This window comes from Oenanthe melanoleuca, chromosome 1 (genome assembly GCF_029582105.1).
Source record: "Oenanthe melanoleuca isolate GR-GAL-2019-014 chromosome 1, OMel1.0, whole genome shotgun sequence".
NCBI classification, from domain to species: domain Eukaryota; kingdom Metazoa; phylum Chordata; class Aves; order Passeriformes; family Muscicapidae; genus Oenanthe; species Oenanthe melanoleuca.
The window spans coordinates 72152232-72174176 of NC_079333.1; the positions used below are offsets into that span (position 1 = coordinate 72152232).

Sequence of the window (21945 nt, forward strand, 5' to 3'; positions counted from 1 at the left end):
AATTTCTATGACCATTTCTGCAAGATTTCTGCAAGTTTTTATTATTACCTAGGGGTGGATAGGACAGAACAATAGTATAACCAAATTAATTAATGTATTTGGAGTGTGGAATTCAAAGGATAAAAATACGCTAAACAAAACACATCTATTAAAGGCTTCAACCAAAGACCACTGAATTCAATCGACAGAAGCTTCTCCTTGTAGTAAATTCTGGATTGTGCCTTTTAACATAGAGAGTTGCAAGCTGTGAAGAAGTATGGACAAAACACTGGCAGAAACTAACCAAATTATTCTGATGCTTACCTATCTGCCTTATATTAGGCAGTTTCAGAGAAGAAACTGGGATGGAGAAGAAGAAACTCACTGAAAAGGGAACCTGACTTTTAATGAACACTCTCCAGTTTCTTTGGAAATAGGGGAATGTCCAGTATCCCTTTTTTATATAATAAACCTGCACATTCTCTTTCCCTCTATTTCTGCTCTCTACAGTCTACTCTGTGGGCCACATGCACTGTTTCATCTACCCAAGAGAAATTTCAAGACCCAAACTGAAAAATTATTCAAAAATCTAAGACAGTTCTGTCCTCTCCTTTAGCCAGTTGAATTAAGTGCTCATTACTAGAAAGTAAAGCTGCAGCAAACTAAGAAGTGATTTAAAATCCCACCCCATTTTATTCTTCACTCAGTACTAATATTCATAAACTCCTTTATTCATAAATCCCAATACTCATGTATGAAACTTGACTTTTTCCTTAAGAAAATGGCATATATTCACTTAAGAATATTTCTATTTCTAATATCTTCAAAACAGATTTTTACAGGGCTTTTAAAAATAAAAAACAAAATCAACAAAACACAGAGAGGAAGAAAAAACCCCTGTATCTTCCAAGTTCATAAAACAGGGGAAAAACAAATCAGAAAGTGAATGTACTAAATGTTGTGAAGAAATCCATCTCCCCAGAAATGCTTTCTCAAGTTTTTCGATAAGGAATTACAATATAACAGTTGCATTTTAAATTAAAATAAATCAGTTACATACTTTTCAAACAAATGTCTTCCAACTTCAGCATCTACTGCACTCAGTGGATCATCCAAAAGATAGATGTCTGCATCCTGATACACGGCTCTAAAAGAAATGCCAGTATCACAAAGTCTTACATTAGTTTACTGGAGTCTGACAATTTATAAATTTTAGAAACAGCAAAAAGCACTAGCCTGGCCAGATTTACACGGGCCTTCTGTCCCCCACTCAGAGTAGCTCCACGATCTCCTATTACTGTTAGGTCACCATTTGCCAATAATTCCAAGTCCTGTGAACAGGAAAGAAAAAATAATTTTTTTTTTAATCATTTTAACTTTAAAGACTGACAAAGCTGTTTTAATGTAACATTTCTTATTTGAAAAGTATTACCATAATATATTAAAATACAAGGTTTCATACAAAATGTAATATCTGCAGTTACTTTATGACTCTATGCTTTCAGCAAAAGGTAATTGATAAAGCAGAAAAAATAGATGAGATCCTAAAGTTCACTTTTTCTACAGCTGCGCCAGAGGAAAGTGCACTGCTGTCCTTAGTCTTACAAGGAATATTTATTGGTGATTCAGAAAATCAAATAAAATGCTAAAAAGTCTAACAGTAAATTTATCAGTTTTTACTAGAACAAAATTAGCTGTCACAAAAAATAAAAACTGAACTAACTATTATTGGTAAATTATCTTGCCAACATCCCTAAAAATATTGCATTGTTTTTATTCTTACTGCAATGTATTCAGGAAAAGTAACTATAACATTCATCCTACAGACTTGGTTAATTTGGGACTTCAGAACTGTGGAAAAGAACAAAATTATACAATGTTCCATGTCATATTACTGTACTTGCTATTCAGGCAATGCAGAAGCTTTACATTAAGCTACAAGACATATTCTGAAAGCTTATTCACAGCTTTTTTATAAAAGACACATACATTTGCAAGGAATCTATGAAAGCAAATCTACAATCAATATAAAGTGGGGACACTTTAAATGCAGTTTGCTGTCTTTTAAAGTCATTAAAGCCTTTAGTTTACACAACAGCATGACTGAATATCAGCAGGAGATGCTAAAACTCTGACAAGTGTAAAAATCTTGCAAAAAACGCTCATTACAGTAACCATCTGCTTTTCACCTGTGCCACTGCTGACAGAAATATCATAACATGCTGCACAAAACCTTTTTAGCTGCCAAGCAAAATGTCTGTTTCTTGACAAATCTGACTTAATCCTCTTCTATATCTCATGTCACAAACTCCTCTGCACACAAACCTTTCAAATATATTTTTTCATAAAACTACTTGGGTTCAGCATATTCTCCAGTACATAGCCCTAAGGTTCTTTTGATAGCTGTTGGCAAAGCATAATACACAGCAAACACAACATTTATTTCAAAGGAAAGCATACAGGATATTTACAAAATGAAAGTCACAAAAAGTGCTACCTTGATCACTTGTTTTCTGCCTCTTATTGCATTTGCACACACCCCTATCACAATATATGTGAAAAAAAATGTAATTATGAAACGAAATAATAGGGAACAGCTTTTCCCAAATTTGTCAGTGCTTCACACATACTCTACCTCCCCCTAGTGGGAATTAGAAGAGGATGCCTTAAACAAGGGTGTCAAAAATAGTCACACATTTCTGATAAGCAACAGGAGTTATTTCACATTACTTATAACAACGAATTCCATCTACTGTACATTGCACCATGTACCACAGGTCTGAAAGAACACTAAAATAAAATAACCAGAATGGAAAGAAAATACAAAAAGAGAAAGCCTTACCTTTTTAAGAGCACAGACTTTTAAAACATTTTCATATTTTTCTTTCTCATATTCCTTGTCAAACAGTATATTACTTCTTACAGTGCCAGAAAACACCCAAGGCTGCTGAGAAACATAGGCAATTCTTCCAGTAACATTTATCAAACCTTTGTCTTTAGGCAGTTCACCAAGCACGGCACTTAAGAGTGAAGACTGGAAAAGATTTTTTAAAAAATAAAGTAAAAATGAAAAAGTTTGGTTGCATTAAAGACATCACAGAGACTGAGCAATGTTCATTAGCCTGATGGCCCATTTCACCTTGTGTCTCAAACTACTGCTAACACTAGAAAAGCACCAGTACTGTTTTCATGCCGTCTTGAAGCAACACACAAAATACTGTTCAGCTCCACATCACCTCCTCCCCACCCAGAATGACATTGTCCTATCTTGAATGCCAGTATCCTGATGTGGAATGTGTGATTATATGCATAAAGGAACTTTATTTTTTCAGGTTTCTAGTTTTCACATTTAATAGACTCAAAAGCCTCATGAAATGATGTAAACATTAAGACTTACTTTTCCAGCTCCTACAGGGCCAATCACAGCCAGTAACTCCCCTCGTCTGACAGTAAATGAAATATTTTGAAGTGCTGGGGTTTCTAAACTCTGCGGGTTTGAGAAAAGAGGATTTCTCAGTAATTAAATATAAAACATCAAAATAAATATTGAGAAACAGAAAACAATGTGCATACATCACTATAAACCACCACTCCATAAGCCCACCATATTTTCAGGCATATGGTTTTTGCTCTTTCAGTAATTCACAAACACTTCTGAAAGATCTCAGTCTTCACCATGAACATGCAACACAGCTAAAACAGCACTCAAGGAATAAGGAGGCCAAAAGCAGCAGAAGCAGGGCTTCCTCAGAGCCTACATGTCTGGGTGACAGCCTTGGAAACACAAGCTTTGTGCTGGCCACCATACCAGCATTCCCAGCCCCAGCACAACACACTCAGAGTCCCAGGAAAGCCAGGGCTGTGCTTGCTCTAGTCAAGGCTCTACCCAAAGTAAAACCAGAAAAACGCTGTTTGATTTTACACAACTTCATCTTTTATACTGGATATCCATTTATATTACCCTGGACTGTTTGTTTATTATTCCTTTCCAGTATGCCTCTCCTTTACGTTATGGATGAGCTTATTTCCCAACCCAATTTATTGGTTTAGTAATTTAAGCTTATTTCCACCTCTTCTATCAAGGTTGCAAAAATGCCTACTTCTGGTAAGAAAGGATGCTCATGTCTTCAACAGCTATGCTAAATAGCAATTTATAAGGACCTGGTGCAGCTCCTTCCCATTAAAGCAAAACACCTTTGTAACAGAATCTGCCTTTACATGCATCTTTGCCTGCACTAAGAATGACTGACACTAAAATGCAAACAGTAAAATATATGCATTAAAACCTTCCCCAAACAAGTACTTCAATTAAAGGACCAAACAAAAACCCAGCCTTAAGCTCCAAAAACAGAAGAGCTAGGTTAAGAATACCTTAAAATCTCCAGCCACCTTTTGAAGTTCAAGTGGCTTGAAAGGCCACCACCCTAACTCTACACAAAAGATGACACAAGACAAAAAAGTTCTGGGACTGTAAAAGGAGCAAGCCTGAAATTCATTTCCAATTATTTGGGGAGAAGCAGAAATCCAGTATCCATCCACATCTGTGATGGCTGGGATAGCACACACGTGGCAGGAAAATCCCTGGCAGGCAGCTCCACTGCAGGGCTCGCATGAGTTCGGCTGTGAGAAGCCAAACTCGGGCTCTTGTGCAGCTCTGCTAAACCCCTTCCACTGACACACTAAATTCCCACAAGGTGGCACCAACGGGACTTTTTTCCTTTTCCCTACACACTCCACCACCAGCCCCAACAGCATCTGAACTCCAAGCTGATTCCTCTGTCCAGAGTACACAGCGCAGGTGCTCACCTAGTGCTAAGGTAAGGAGAACTCCACAAATGTATGGCAGCCAAAGATTTTCTTCTGTTATACAGAGTTTGTAGGAAGAGAAAATATCTCTTACTAAATCAATGTCTATATGGAAAAAATGAGTAAGTTTTCAGACACACAAGCCCTTCTTCAGACTTTGTGAGGTTGTGCTTCTATTTAACAGAAGTGCAGAAACATTTCCGCCCACATCAAAAATTCTTTAAAATGTAACATAAGAGCCAAAAAAAACATCACAGAAAGATTTTTTTAAAAGTTTTTAAACTATTACTGCTATACTATACATTAAAGCAGTACTGGAAGTTTATCATAGAGCTTACACAAATGCAGAAATTCAAGCAAACAGCACAGCCACATGCACCTAAGGGGCACAGTATTTTTGCAAAATAGCATTCCTTATAATTAAAGGCAATTTGTCCTGAGTTCATCATATCATATCATTAGGCACTAAACTGAGGGACTTAAATTAGAGCACAGACTCCAATATTGCAGCTAAGTTCACCTGACAGCTCATTATCACAAACATCCCAGTTCCCCTGTGCCCTGTCAACTTGCTGTGTCTCCAGCTCTCCTCCTTCTGCCTAACCTTGCAGGCATTGCTCATGGGACTCAGCTATCAGAAAACAAATCTCATTAAGTGATTCATATTCTATTGCTTTATTCCTCTGAGCTGCTCCACCACAAGGTCATACAAACCAGTGTTAGCAACCAGCACAAGGGAGGCAACAGACAGAGAATGCAAGGACAAGAGGACACAAGAACAATCCCTTACAGGGCAGCAACTCCTTAGGTGAGCTTGGGCAGACCTTACACATCCTACAGACAAGAAAATGAAACAGTTCTGCCCACCAAAGGGATACAGAGATCATATATTTTATAGAAGTACTATACTACTTAGGCTTCTCATGTAAGGACTAAAATCACAAGGGATAAATTTGGACTCTGCTCAAATGCTGAGATTTTAAAACTAAAGTTGCTCAGATGAGCAAGACAGACTGTTCTGTAAATTCAAGGAACATTAGTAAAAAGCTAGACTGAACAATCCCTAGCTCCATGCTGGTATCAGACTAGCCTGTGGTACTCAAGATAATATTTGCCTAAGTAAAACAAGAGTGGGACCAGGAATTAATTGCTTTTGTTTATCTTTTGAGAAATTCTAACATACTATGTCAGGCTGTTTTCCTAAAAGGGTAGCTAATAATCTCTTTTTTACTTCAAGAGATTTTGGATTCATGGATTGCTTTTTGGTTGGTTTTTTTAGTATCAATCACTTTTGGCAAACAATCTCTAAAAAATAAAAAAAAAAAACTATCATCCTGATGTAGAGTATCTGTACAGAAACCTAATCAGGGTAGCAAGCTAAGCCTGCTACTCGACAAAGGATAACATATTTCTATTACTCCTTTCATAACTCGTCTCTACCAGAACTTAGCACTTTTTTCAGTGAGCAAGTCTATAAAATTGTTTTGCATCATTTTGAGAGTAATATAATAGAAACTTTCTGAGCAGATCTTAGAAGTTCTGAGAGAACTGCTCTTCTCCCCTGCACACTGCAATTAAATATCAAAATGAAAGTTAAATTAACAGTTTTGTGGACGGTTTGTTGGGTTGTGGGTTTTTTTAACTGAAAGGAAACCAGTAATTCCAGTCATGCTACCCTGCTTTAGGCAATATAAACAACTCATGAAAAAAAAAAGTGTTTTATGGGCACTTTATGCAACCATTTCCTATAAATCGTTAATGGTGGTACCAAAGTCATTTTGAGAAGAAAATAAAGATTAAGCAATACACTGCATTTTGCATTAGAATGTATTCACAATCAAGTCTTTCATATCAATTAATTTTTAAAAACTTGGTCAATGCCTCAGAAATACTGATGGCACAGAGAAGTCTGAGAAAGTAAAGCAGAATAAAATAGCAATTTTCTTTTGCAGCTGAGTAGCTGCAAGTAGGTAGATCCTCACATATGTTTCCACACCTAATCTTCTTTGGGACACAGCACAGGTAGGGGAACAAGGTTTAGAAAGGGAAATAGGTGATGTCTTATTTGCATTATATTTATATGCAAAAGTAACTTTTAGAGCTTCCAGCACTTGTAATGGAGACTGAAGTCTCTCTTGTGTGAGGACACTAGCAGGTTGCAATAGCACCAACGATTCATCACAAATTCCTGCTTACCACAGCAATTAAAACAGAAACAGTCAACCTTTGCCTTTCTTACATAAAAGAGATATGTAATAAATTCATCACATGTTTAATGTCCCTTTTTCAGCCATTTTGGTGAGTTTGGTGCATTTTAAGCAGAAAAAACATGCAGCTTAACAGTCCCAAAATACAGAGCAACAAATATGTGCTGACTCATCTCCAAAGCTTTCAAATCTGTTGTGAGAAGTATAATATTGTACTGGCTCTAGACTAATGGACTGACCAAGCATTCAGTTCACAGATATAAACCCCAGACAATAAGGCCCACCTTGCTGGGATGTCTGTCCTTAATTCCAATTTAAGTACCTCAGCCACAATACAGTGCTGCTTAATAAAAAGAGGTATTTCCCCCGAGAAATGCAAAGTTTTTCATTTAGTATAGTATTAAGAAATAGCTCCTTTTAAGATGCACTTGATAATATTTTCAGTACTATTGGACAGAGTTAGCTTAACATACTGAAAGGATTCTCCAGCACAAAGGATGGAATACAAAATATCAGCACACTATATATACACACATTGCACTTTAGACTTCAAGTGCCAGCAGCACCAGTATACTTAATATGTAAGTAAATTTACCTTATCCCAGTAGCAAGTCAAATCCTGAACATGAAGAATGATATTTTCATTACTGCCATGCAGTTGTGGCTTGAAGTGGGAGACCTCATCAAGCATCAGAAAGTTCTGCAATAAAAGAAGAGGATATTGCCTAGTGAGACTGAGAATGGGAAAGGAACCCAAACACATTTTTTGAAAGCAGGATTCAGAACATTAATTACGGGGTTGGAAAAAACAACCATGAACTGATCAGAGAATTACATTTCCAAAGCAATGCACAACTACAACAGCGTACCTCTAACTAGCTAGCTCTCCTTCCCAAAAAACCTCCAAAAGTACAGATTTAATAGGAAAGGACTCTAACAATCACCTGCTCAATAAATAATTTCAAAAAGAAATGGATCTTAGGAATCTGTCCTGTCTTTTCCTTGAATCACTAACAACTTTTAAAATTGTTTAAATCCCTCTTTCCATGCAGAAGAGGTGAAACCCTCACTGCAACACCTTCTCATTCCACTGCTTTGATAGCAAAGGCATACGTTATTTCATTGGAAGAATAATAACAGCTGTCTACTGTCTCTATTAAAGCATTTTTCCAGTGACCAACAGAAGACAGAACACTCTATGAACTTTTCCTCATTTTAAAGTCCAATAAAAGAAATCTGCTTTCATCTGCATAACTGGCTCATTGCACTTTCACTACTGCACTTCCTTTCTACATTACATCCCAGTCAGCAAACTTTTCCTTCAATATGCATAGGTATGCACTTTGTAGCATGACCACACTTCTACCACCCCTTGCCTAATGCTAAACAGCCCAAACATTTTTAGAAACATTTTTTTGTTGTAAAACTCAAAACATTCTTCTATCCTTTGACTCATGGAGTCTGAGGACCTTAAAGGCAGCAGCAGGCAATATTTTGGGAAGAGAAGAAATGCCTTGATCGTAGAAGCCAAGACTAGTTAACAAGTACTTAGCTGAGAGTTTTAGTGTAAGAGTTAGTGTAAGAGTAGCTTAGCAGATATGAGATAGCTGCTGAAGACTTACAGAAAGCAGTAACTAAGAGGAAGCAGAAGTACGTCAGGAGCCATGGGAGGGTAGGGAGATTACTACTAGGCTTTTACTGCCACAGAGGTACTGCTCAGATTCCAGCTGGTGGGCACTGCTGCAGACTGCAGTGAGAAGCCAAGCATTTTAACACAGCAGTCCATGGTGTACAACACACTCTGCTCTGTTAGCACCAGACTTCAGCACTACCAGTGCTCATTCTTACTGAATTTGAGTCCTCACTCCAGCACTGAAAGCAGCCACAAGACAGAAGCTGGGGCTCACACGTGTCCTCCACGGGCAACAGAGTACTGCAGTGTGAAATATGGGAGCTACAGCTCCCATCTGCCTGCTTTATTCTCCAAATCCCAATCCCAGCACGCCTGCCTATCTGTACACACATTCCTCTTACTTCAGAAATGTCTACAACACCTCTTTGCCCTGCACACCCCTCTCCTACATCTCAGCCTACCCTACAGCACCATGTCACGTCTTTTGCACCCGCACAGGCAGCAACACATTCCCTTTCCAAAACAGGTTATTTCACTACAAATCCCAAACTGCAAAACCATACCAGGGCTGCATTTGTCAGTGATGTTAAAACAAAGGGAGGGTAAGAGAGCAATCCACACAATCCACACCCCCCAGCCAGTGACGCTACTTTGATTCGCCGGATGCTGATCAGCGACTCGGACACTCTCTCCACGGCCGAGGGGAAGAACAGGGTCACTGTGAGTCTCACTGCTCCGTACAGGGACACTGCCACAAACACCTTGCTCGCAGAGATGACGTTGCCAAGTAGTACATAGGCCATGAAAGTCATGAACACTGTTATTTTGCTTGCCACAAAGAACGAGGCCAAGTTCAGTCCTCGAAGGTAGGAGCTTTTCATAACCATGGCAATCTCCTTCCTAAAAATGCAAAACATAAACAAATCACATCAATCTTTCCCATTACTGCTACCTTCAACAATCCCCTCTCAGGATTTTACTTTCATAGCCTTTCTCCTCCCCTTGCACCACCCCAACTCATATGCAAACAACTGTGAAAAAACATGTTCTACAGTAAATATAAACAAAACAAAACAAAATCAACCAAAGAAAAAACCCAAACCAATACACACACAAAAAAAACCAACCCAAAACAAACAAACAAAAAAAAAAAACCCAGAATTTAAGAGGCTTGGAAATTCAGAGGAGAAATTCATTATATTTAATAACTTAATAGCTATAGAAAACAATTATTTTTCAGAGCCAGAAAACTAACATACTATTTTTTTTTCCCCTAGTCAAATTAGTGTTTGAATTCAGATTCTTATCTGCTTCAAATATTTTTGGGCTGCATGCAATAGCAAAGAGGAAAAAAAAAACCTATATAAAGACCAAATACCCACAAACTCCTTATTCTTCCAATATGAAAATCCAATTCACAAAACTCGTGACAAGACCACCACATCCTCTGCAGTCAAAAAAATGGCAATTTCCAGAAGATCAAGAGTTTGCCTGTGGCCCAAGATTCTGCCATTATCCAGCTGCTTCTCCTCAAGCTATATCACAGGATTTAGAGCATTTCCTTTCATCCCAGTCTAAATCCTTCCCAATTTGGACCCTGCTCCTGGCTCTTTTTACTCTAGGAATTCTGGTTCATAAATTAAGAAAATATTGATCTGTGAGGCCAATTGTTCTGCCAGTCATTGCCCAAGCTAAATAGTGATTGAAGTATTGCACAGACATATAAGTCTCCCTCCAGCAACCAAAAAGCTGCTGATGCCTTTGTTCTCAATTTCCATTTCAGTTAAATTGCAGTTTTCATTTCTAAATGACTCAACAAGTCCAATCCTCAAAATGTTACTGCACTATCATCTAATAAAATGTGGATGCTTTCAGGCTTACCTCCTTACTAATATAATCATTTTTCTTTATCAAGAGTCACAACAACTTATTCCTTCCCCAAATATTCTACTTTTTGTCTACTTAATACTATCAAATATAAAATCCCAGAAAAATTCCTAATTTCTCTTTCCACATATTCTGGCAATTCTTAGGGAAAATCTTAATAATTTTGATCACCTTCCAATTACAACTATACATTAAGATTAGAAACTCAAGTTGTGATTATACAATTTGAAGTAAATTAAGTAATGACTTAATGAAGAAAAGGATGCAGGATGCACTACTGGAAAACTTGTTAAGCAACTTTCCCACCATACTTGCCAAATTGGCTGAACTGACAGACTTTTAAAGAGTTTCAAAGACTTATTTTTTCAGCTTAAGGGTTTACAATCTCTGATCTCTTCTGGAGTACAGAGAAGGAACATCTGTATGTAAACTATTTGAATTGGGTCTAATTCAATTACTTCTACAGCCCTGGATGAAACTCTTTTCCCACCCTTTAATAATCCTTAATAATCCTCTCATTATCTGTGGAAAATCAGCAAGTTTTTTGTGCTACTCTCCATAAATACTAGATAAATTACAGCCTACCTGCAGGCTGCATATAATATATTACACTGTCTTGAGGCACAAACTTACATAAAAAGAAATTAATATGGACAGACACAAGGAAAAAAATGCAATGGAGGAGTTCAGATGGCATCTTAGCCTCTGCAAGGGCCAATGTGGAAATACTGGACAATAAAGCATCTGGATAAATTTAATACTTTTAATTACAATTTTCCACGACACAGTTCAAGAAAGGAAAGAGGGCTCAAGATGTGTTCTGGAAGATCTTATTTCTTTCCAACATTAAAAAGAAAGCCTCTAATCCTAATGAGGTGTTGAACTTGGAAATCTAAAATTTAGTGATGTGAATACACCCTCTGAGGAAGCTTTCAATAAAGCTTCAATAAAGAACTATCCTCTCTGGCTCCATGCAAGACAGTAAAGCTCCCATCAGCCATGAACATTCAATCAACACAGGATCCTATAATCCAGCAGAGGAAATAATCATGTGCATGGGAAGAAACATCTCAGGGAACATTTGCAATTCTGCAAGCCTACACATGGATGAAAAAGGAAAAAAAAAATTCCTTCTAAGAAAATTATTTCCAAAATAAAACATTTAAAACAAAAAGGTCAGATAATCTGCAGCAGGATAACAACCTTCTATTCATATGCTGGAGAGGGACATGACATGAAAATCAGTTTATAACAAATATGCACCCAAACTCCCACAGTTAACCTTGAGCACTGAATGCTGTTACAGTGTCAAATAAAAAGGCAAATACTGACTGAAAATCAAATTCATTAATATGTTTTAATTTGATGTCAAAAAAAACCTCTGAAATGAAATGTCTTAGGACACCAAACTTTCTGATCTGCTGTCTTTCTCTCTTCTACCTTTCCCAGGTGGCCTGAGTAATAAAATGCATAAAAGGAGGATGAAATTGCTGCATTACAACTGCTACAGGTTATTAGTTGCTAGTTTTTAACACAACCTTAAGAGGAAGAATAAAAAAAGCTTGAATTATTGATGTTTGAAAGATTTTTAAATTTTTATTCCTTTAGAATGTATCTTCATTCCTCCATTCCTGCTATATAAAATTAAAAAAAAAAACCAGCTCAAAAGGTTCAAGTAAACTGCATCTTAAAGCACAAAATAAAGCACTTATTCTCATGTTAAAAATGGAAAATGACACTGGTTATACATCAAGCTGTATCTTTCCAGGATTACCTTCTTAAACCATTCACAAGTTCTGCAAATGATTTTTCCCAAGCGTACATCTTTATTATCTTCATACCGCTTATCACTTCATTCATGGTCCTAATCCTGACATCTGTTAAGGCAGCTGTCTTGCTTCTGAAAAGGAAAGACAAAGGAAAAATTCTCATATTCCCTAAAGAAGACAATTTATGATCACACAGCATATTCATGAAGTTTTTCCTTTTACTTGTAAAGATAAAACAAGCAACAATTCACAAAATTGTAATTGCATTAAAGGGTTTTCCTGAAGACCAGGATCTTAAAGCTGACACACAACAGACTTGGTATGTTTGTACTCCTGGTTCTCAGGGAACTGAGAATTGGTTCAATGTTCAGAACTACATGTCAGTTTGTGCAAACATGCAGTATTACTTAAACACATCCATCTACGCATTTAAAATTAAACAAAAATGGGAAAATCACTTTAAAAATACTTCAAAATGCCCAAACAAACATCCTTGTCCTAAAGGTCTTTTGATGTTAAAGAAACTGGCCTCATTTGTGGCTCTTCAGGATTAACTGTAGCTGAAGCAAAGATTACTTAGTACATGAGCTATAATTCATTAGATAATCCCAATATGGTTTCTTTAAAAAATTAAATATTATTTAAACATTAATTGTAATTAATACTAATTTAAATATATGTGTTTTAGTCCTACACTATGTTTGAACTGATGGAAAAAAATTGAAAATATATATAATTAAATAATAAAGTAAGTTTTAATTAGGAAAAAAGCATTGAAAATTAGAAGCCACATAATAAATTCATAATCATGCTAATAAATCCTATTCCAATTCTGAATTCACTCACGTAGACAAACACTTTGCACATGGAGAGCTATGGTAGACCTTATTTTGATAAAACTTACCTTAACCTGCTAAATTACTTATTTTTGCATATACCAATGAAAGTTAAGATTCAGAGATCATTTAAAAAAATTCAAATCTTTTTAGAAGGCATGACAGAGCTTTTTCAGCTTAACTTGTCCCCTGTAGGATTTCTCTGATATACTGGAAGAAATCACCATAATTAAAGAACACAAGTTGAAAGAATTTCAAGCACCTACTCGTCATTTTAAAAAAACTTCTCAGCACCAGCATTCCAAAAATGTTAGGATGGCTGAAGCAGGGTATTAAAAAATATTTATACAAGGGAACTGACAAAAGGCATTTAGAAACTTGGCCCTAATGCAATCATGGATTCTTAATAACACTGAAGAAAATAACTTAGCCTAAACCAAGGACATGGACTTGGAATGAGATTATCTTTGCTACTTCATCTTTTCCTTTTTCAAAAAGAAACAGTAACAGAAAAATAACTCCTTAAAGAATGTAATAGCTCATCATTTCTTCCCCATGCACACACCACCCCTGGAAAAGGCAAAATAAGCATGTGCTGCTCATATCTCTGCAGCAGCAAACAATTCTCATCTACAATCCTGAAAGTCACCTAACCTCCAGGCTTGGTCTCCACATAATAAGAAATATGAAGATGATAGAAATTAATAAAGTTAACAGAGGTTTCTTTTTTTTTTTAATTGTGTGAATCAAAAAAGGCTGTAGTTCTCATAAACCAATTTTTCAGTTTTCCTGCTGAAATGTCATCATAGTAACCATCCTGTTCAAACTGCTTTAAAATGCTCAAGAAGCTGGGAAAGAGGCCTTTTTAAAGTTTTTTTTTTTAAGTTACACTCCCCTACACTGCAATAAACCTATTTTTTACATACGTACCAGAAGCCAAAGGCTCAGTGATATTGGCTTCAAGTATACAAACATCCAGTGCATTGATGGTAAATTACTACAGAGAAAGACGTGTCCCTGGTTTTAAAAATACTAAGTTCAGAGTACAAACAGATCAGTCCAACACATGCTCACACAGCATGTCAGGAGTGCAATAAGAAAGGACCTGAAATTTTTTTGTCTGAGAAGACCCCTCTGTGGCACTAAAAACTATTCTAAATTAAGCAATATACAAACTTCCTTTCTGCTTTCACAAGGCATCTTTGGTGGGTTTTAATTATGTCTGACACAGTAGTTAGATACACCTTTTATCTTCAAGAAAAGGGACTTAAAATAACAACACTGCAGTTGCATGACTAGGCAGTGAAAATGTCCAGCTCTTGTGAATAAAAGACATATAAAATGGTCTTCAGAGTCTAATAATTTAACTGTTTATCAAATAATATATCAGGTCTGCAAAACTTCTCTTAGTTGTGCAAGTAAAAGCAATGCTGCAGAGTGCAGTGGATACCATTCCACAGGATACTAAATTTGTATCTGCAAGCCCCCAGAGCACTGGGGCCAATGGCTGCATCGTGAACTGGTGTGCATGTGAGTTTACATGACTGAGTCACAAGAACAATGCTCAATAATAGCACAAATTAACTGCCACACCAAGCATGCTTGGATTTCAGCAAAAGCTTTAATCCTTAAATTACTTCTTCATAGGCAGCCTTCCTTAAATCCATGCAGATTCCCAGAAACTGCCATGAGAACACACTCATCATTACAGAGCTAAAATCTGTTCCAGTTTTACCATTAACTCCTTCTGTTCATTGCACATTTCTGTTCTCAAACAAAAAGATCTGTGCACATGGAGACAAGTAGAAGCTTTTCTGGTTAACAAATTCTTTTCCCTGCACTGCATCCAAACAAGTGGCTGTTACTGAATGGATAAAAAGCCCCAAACACTGTCACTTAGCCACTGATTAATTTTAAAAATACATATCTTCAAGAAAGAGATTTTTGTCACCCAATTGTCTGACCCTGGACAAGTCTGTTAATCTCTCTGTGCCTCAGTTTCCCATCTCAGTTCCCTCAGTTTCCTCAGTAAAATGGAGATATTAAAGCCTGCCACCAAAGATAAAGCACTAGGTATTTTAATTATTGACTCAAACCTCAAAAACTTACAACTAATGGAAAACAACAACGAAGTAGCTTGACACTTACACATGCATTTTGCACATGCAGTGAAAACACACATCTAAGAATATATGGTAAGTGCTCTACCAATAAATTTATCATAAAAAGAAATGCCCTTAGAATTTGACAGAGAACTCTGAATGGATCATTATTTGAGAAACAGCCCTTGAACACTATTTGAGCAACAGCATGAATGTAATGACTGAAGACTACCACAAATGAATAGGTCTACCTCTGTGAAAATGCAAGTTGTTTTCATTTTGTGATTCTCACCTCTCCCTTCACACCTGGCCATGCAATGGCAATGCCAGGCTCAGTATGTCTAGAAAACTTGTCCTGAAATACAACTTGGAAAAAAGCCCAGTTAATTCACTTAAAGAAATTTTACGTATTGAAAGAGCTAAAAGGAATCCATTCAACAAAAGATGCAAAGAAAGATGCCTAACACTCCTAATCATATGTGTAAGAGTAAAGGAACACAAAAATATTTCCAATTAGATGTAAAAGCCTTTTATAAAGTCATATTATAAGTCAAGCATTGCTAATTACACAAGAAACAGAAAACTTGGATCCAAGAACTTGCCTCAACAATCCCATCAGAGGCAAGTCTCACTGGGGTTTTTTACAACAAAGTTACAGAAAAACAAATTAAATTTGTCTGATAACGGAAAATTACTCCAAGCTCTTATCTCCACAGCCTAGAACCCTGCAGTTGGAAACCTCATAGCTGGCATCAAAACCACCATGATAAATTTTTCTTGCCTTCTCTCTCAGTTCCTTCCCCTTTCTTCTCTCTGCATCTTAGTCATGGAAGAGAGAGAACAAGATCTTTGAACAAGAAACTTCAAGAGCTTTCTGCTGTTACTCCTATATCACCCCAGTTATTAGAGAAGGACTGACTACATCCCCTTTGGAGTAACCACTCCCCAAGAATTACTGCAGGAAGGCAAAGTTCAAGTTTCACAATTCTATGCCACGACCTACAGCAAGGTAGCTACAGAAATATTCAGACTCTTTTAATTATTGGATAGCTAATGAGCAACAGATATTTTTCAGCATGTTTGGAAGGCAGACCACTTTATGTCCACAATCTGGAATTCAGACATCTCACATTAGCAATTGCAAAAAACATTAGCAAAGATAGAAGACACTGCAAAAAAATATCACCAGACACAAGCTGATACTCTGCCTCCACCCAATATGCACATTTTAAAACCCAGCACAGAAAATAGCTACAACCCAAAGCATGCAGCCTTACCTGAGGGAAGAAAAAAGCCTCCCAATGCAGGTCTGCACAGGAAGAAGAATAATCAGAACTGCCATTCCTGCAAGACATGAAGGGCCTATTTCCACCCAGAGAAGTACTGTTACTGCTATAGCTTGAAGTGGTCCAGCCCACAAGAAGTGCAAGAAAATTGTTACCTAAACAAACAGTAAAAAATAAAAAATTAGCTTTTGATCTTAGCTAACAAATTAAAACTCCTAGTAACATTTAGGAACACTTCTGCCTGTGGGAAGGCCAGGTTGGATGGGGCTACGAGAAACCTGCTAGTGGAAGGTGCCCCTGCCCATGGTGGCGGCTGGAACTAGATGGTCTTCAAGGTCCCTTCCAACCCAAACCATTCTATGTTTAAGAAACAACTAGAAGAAATGTTCATTAGAAACATTTAATCACCAGTTTTAAACAAAACTTTCTTAACTCCAACCCCCCAATTTCTCCAGCCCCTTGGAAAGATCTGTAAAACACCTCTTACTTGATCAAATTTGTTCACATCGTTTGACAGCAGGTTCACTATTTGGCCAGTGGTAGTTTTCGCCATAGCTGCATTACTGAGACGAAGTGCCTGAAAAAGTCACAACAGTCCCAAATTATCACAGCTTATAGAGCACAGGACACCTGTACACACCAGATACATACATATAGTACCAGGGCTAAAGCTGAAAGCACATCTCAGCTTTTGCCTGAGAGCATTGGGGCCTTAGACAAAATGAGGATTAGACTAAATATCCTAAACAAAGTCCCAAAGGAAAGAGTATTTAAAAAAAAAAAAAAAAAAAAAAAAAAGGTCAAGGGAAGGAGTATGAGAATAAAAATGCCCTATCTTCATGTCTGAAGTAATTAAAATTAGGAAAATACCAACACAGCAAGTCTCTAAGCAAAAAAGCTGTAACTTTCCATGTGCATTGTTCTCCCCCTCACTATGAGCGTCTGTACAAAACAGGAACAGAAAAGTCCACCTGAAGGCCAGATAAATGTCAGAACAGTGTCTGGCCTATTGCAAGAATTCTGTTTTGAACATGTTATCTGACAGAAGGCAAAAAACCTCGAGTCATTAATTTTTTTCTTTGCAAACCATTTACAAATCACTTACTCTTGAAAAATCTTAACATTTCTGAATTATTTGAAATGAAGTTGAGCACATGCTATGAAAAACAACAAGAGTAAATACCAAGTACTTCTATATGTTAATAAGGAAATTTGTCAGTAGAAAATAGTATCTGTTTATAAAATATCCCCCCCAAAAAATTACATCTGGAACTATGCAGTCTGAACTTTACTGCAAAGATCCAAACTGAAATTGCTCAAAAATACTGATACCCTGCTTCCTTCTATTCCTGCTAGAAATAAAACAGGTTTGCAGTTAAAAAACAATTACAGAGGATGTTACATGTTTTTCTGTACAGAAATAGTTCACTCCTCAAAAACACTTCACATTTTTAGGCAGTGCACATCTACTCTCTCTCCAAACATTATTAGGGTTCCTTTTTGACCAATAATCAAACCTGAAAAGCACCGATTGTTTCAAAAATACTGTTCCAGTATTTTGAAACAAGTAGAAGAACATCAGCCATCAAAGCACTATTCAAAGCATAGTTTCAAACAAGGTTCCTTATATTTCTTGCACCTCACTTTTGTGTTAGAAAGATACTGTTATTCACAGAGAGAATCCCAACCCTAACTTCACTGAAGCCAGCAGGCAGAAACTTTTAAAGCTCCACTATGAAATTCCAACATACCAAAACATAAATCTAGGATACTGGGTATATGAAAGATCAGATTCAGTTATTTGAGAAAATTATTGCTTCATTCCCTGTCATAAGCCACATGTCTCTCATCCACCTGAAATCCCCCAGGTAGCTGCCTGCTGCTATCATGTTCGCTCCACACCACACACTCAGGCTGGCAAGCTCTGAGAAAAGCTGTTAGAAATCCACAGATCATAGTAATAGGAGTTCCCATGATGCATGTCTGAGGAAGTTTCCCATCAGGATGTGTTTACAGCACCTCTTGCTGCCTAAGGTTCACCTGAACCATCAGAAGACCACGCTGGTGTCTTGCTAGTGGCCCACGGCTGGGGCCTGCCTTGGACCTGCCACACGATCACCTTTCTGACTTCTTCCTACCTACTTCTACACAAGCAGCAAAAGCAGTTTTAACATGATTCTCTGAGTCCAGTTCATTTTGTCCAAGACAGTCCCAGGAGGAAACACACGAGCATTTAAGCGAAAAGGAGGGTGCTCATCTGTGACTGATTTGTCTTCTCAGGGAAGAGGCAGCTATTCCCATCATCAGTGGCAATGCAGTTTTAGTATTTCCTTGCTTCCTTCTTGGTTTTGATTCTTTTATTTTATTTTTTTTCAAGTGAAACAAGCCTTGCATTCTCCTGGCTGAATGGATGTGTCTCAACTGCAAAGTAGCAGTTTAACTTTCATAATCAATTTCTACCAAAAAGTCATGTTTCAATGCCTTCCTCTTTTTACTACATCTTATACAGAGCCCCATATGAGCTGAGGAAAACTAACTCCATCCTAGCTAAAGTCAGTATACTGACCTCAAAGAACTTCTAAAAGCTAACCGTTAAAAAAAAACCAACAAAAACCAGTTTCCCACAAGTAGCCTTTGATTTCAAAACATAAGATTCTGAGTCATCATGAGAAAGATTTCATTTTCATTTTTGTTACAAATTTTCTACGTGCATCACTAATACTTCTTACTGGTACCAAAACTTAAGAATTTGAATACAAGGATTTCGCAAATTAGATTTGAACTTTCCAGAAAATAAAAAAGGGTCCAAAACTTAGGAATTATGAACACTTGAAGTTCTCTATTAGGACTGCTCTCTTATCCAATCTATTTATCCTTACAAATCCAAGATTTTATTTTCTACAACAATTAACAAACTCTGCTGAAGTGCTGGTAAATAAGCACCCATGTTTCTTTCAAAAGCATATATGACATTAAAGAGAAAACGTTACCTATTTATAAGCAGCACATAAAGACAACAAATTATTAAAAAGGTTCATTAATGTTCTGCTGTTACCTCAACCCTCACCCTCAGAAGTAAACATGAGGGCAGATTAATTTTCCATTTAATCACATCTCTAGAAATAAGGGTGCATATTACAAATATTTCTTTTCCAAGCTTCAACTTAGCAACAAACAATACACTATCACTACATACACTTTTCATTAATTTCGTTTTGATAATAAGTTTGGTAAATTAATACCTTAGAGAGATGTTTATGTACAAGAAAGCATTGTGCCATGTTAGAGCCAAGTTCCCAGAGGATCCTTTCCAAGGTATCAAAAGAGAAAGAGAATAAATGTGTGTATGAAAAGTAATCACCACTTAAAATGGGGACACTATTACTCTCCTCACTTTACTGATTTGTCCGAAAACTTCGTATGACCTACACTAGTGTTTGTGTTAAGTTGATGGTATCTATGTTTAACGGTTAAAAAAATGTGGATTTCTTTACATTCTAAAGAAACTGCAGTCCTGATTCTTCAATTAAACTTCTTTGCTGAGGTCTGAAATTGCAGGTCACTATTCCAGCAGCACTGAAGATAGAAAGATGAGGCATTTTCCCTTCCAGCATCCTCAGCAGAGATTTCCTGCTTGGAAGCAGACAGACTCACAGTCTAGGTATTGCCAACAGCTTCAGAAGAGTGAAGCAAACATTTACAACTGGGTTTTTTGCTGCCCAGAGCACATCAAGGAGAGTATTTCATCCTGGATGTTGCTCAGCTTCTTCCTGTAGGTAAAACTTCACTTTCTCCACTTTCCCTCTGACAGCAGCCTCAACTCCATCTGTAGTTCAGGACAGCTATTGCTTGATCAGGACACAGAGACAGCAAAGAAACCATGGCTCACTAAATCCACACCCCTTCTCACATTTCACTGGTTCTACTGGAGGGCTGCAGTACTCCCACAGTAAAATCAGTAAATGGTAATATAAATCTCTAACTCCCTGGCCTTAGGATTCCACTTGATTCTGAACTGTCTCTCCTCTACCTGCCCCTCTCTCTCTTCCCCCTCAAACAGGAGGGATACTAAAGCTGAAGATGCCAAGCATCCCTGCCTGCCTGGAGGGCAGAACTGCTGCCACTCCCAAAGGAACCTGATGGATGCCCCACGGGAGTGGAGCAGCCTCTGATCTGCAAAAGATACCATCTACTAGTTCTACAGCATTGATGGAATAAAATATAAATAAATCTAACCTTTAACCACAACAGGGGCAGCAAAGCAATTCCCAGGAGACTGAGAGTGCTGCACCAGATGGTGACATCCAAGCACCATGTCCTCCCCTGGGACCAAACTGCAAGGCTGAGTAGTTGCCAGCTCCATCAAAAAACAAAAAAAAAAATCAGCTCCTCCAAGGTTTCAAGGCTATTTAACTCACCACCTTCAACCTTCACTAGGCAGACCTGAAGTTGACATTCAGACACCTCAGCACACAGAGAAAGCAAAGCCACATGTCCACATGTAAAGCCTGACACATTCTGCATGCATTAGGCGTCTACAAATGAGTAACTCCGATGGAATTGCAGTCACGAGCATAATAAACATCTGCATTTAAAACTCCCCCAACAGAAGAGCTGTCAAATACAAAACACAGGTGAGAAGAGGTCTGCTTACCTTGCGATAAATCATGTGGCACATAGCCACCCTCAGCTTCATGCCAGCCCGCTGCACATGATAGAAGTATAAGTGGTGCATTATAGCCAGAATGAGCGTGCACACAGACAGAGCACCTGCGTAGCAATATGCAAAATTCAAAGCTACCTCATCTGAGACACCATAGTTTTCAAAAAAACTAATGATTTTTCCCAAAAAAATTGGTTGAACTATTTTGAGGGTTTCCTGAAAGAAAAAGAAGAGGGAAAGTATTAGTAATTTCATATTGCACAGTGCTAATCAAGTTTGTAAACAGGCAAACAAGAACCAAGCACTGCCATAAATCATATCCCTTATTATTTTGTCTTTAATGTGCTCTAAAAACTCAAAAACATGTTTCACATTAAAATTTAGCTGGAACTTCAAGGAGAGTTCTCTCAATAACAAAAAAAAAAAACCCTTTGATGTTATAAAAATTGCATGACTATGTATTACACTTCGATTTTTTTAAAATTCCATGTGTCCTTTAGAGCCACTTAGAAAGAGCAAAAAAAACCCTCTTTCTATTGGGCACCCCACACAGATACATAAAATACAGATAAGCCTTACAAAGCAAGTCAATGGTTTGCAATGTCTCAAAAGTAATGCATGGAAATGAGCTCTCTGTTCCACTTCCATAATCCTGCAGTTATAACTCAGTCTCTCAGGGCTAAAGCTCTGTTTTACCTTTCTGAGAACATTACCAGGTTCTCAGAGCAGCACAAGATGAAGTCCCCAGTAGATGTTATGCAATCTAAAATGACAAGT

General features: G+C 37.4%; 1 protein-coding gene across 2 annotated transcripts in view; it reads right to left on the bottom strand.

Moving 5' to 3' along the window:
* The window catches only part of ABCC4 (ATP binding cassette subfamily C member 4), a 140322-nt gene that overhangs the window by 103085 nt on the left and 15292 nt on the right, over nt 1-21945 (bottom strand). For both annotated transcript variants that reach the window (XR_008840954.1, XM_056496459.1), the window contains exons 4-13: nt 21160-21384; nt 16993-17082; nt 16497-16660; nt 12287-12412; nt 9276-9525; nt 7588-7692; nt 3377-3466; nt 2822-3013; nt 1216-1310; nt 1040-1126 (exon numbers count right to left, since the gene is read on the bottom strand). Coding sequence is in view for 1 of the 2 variants with exons in the window: in XM_056496459.1 (XP_056352434.1) it covers nt 1040-1126; nt 1216-1310; nt 2822-3013; nt 3377-3466; nt 7588-7692; nt 9276-9525; nt 12287-12412; nt 16497-16660; nt 16993-17082; nt 21160-21384 (1424 nt within the window). In the remaining variant the exon portion in view is untranslated. The remainder of the gene's footprint in view (nt 1-1039; nt 1127-1215; nt 1311-2821; nt 3014-3376; nt 3467-7587; nt 7693-9275; nt 9526-12286; nt 12413-16496; nt 16661-16992; nt 17083-21159; nt 21385-21945) is intronic.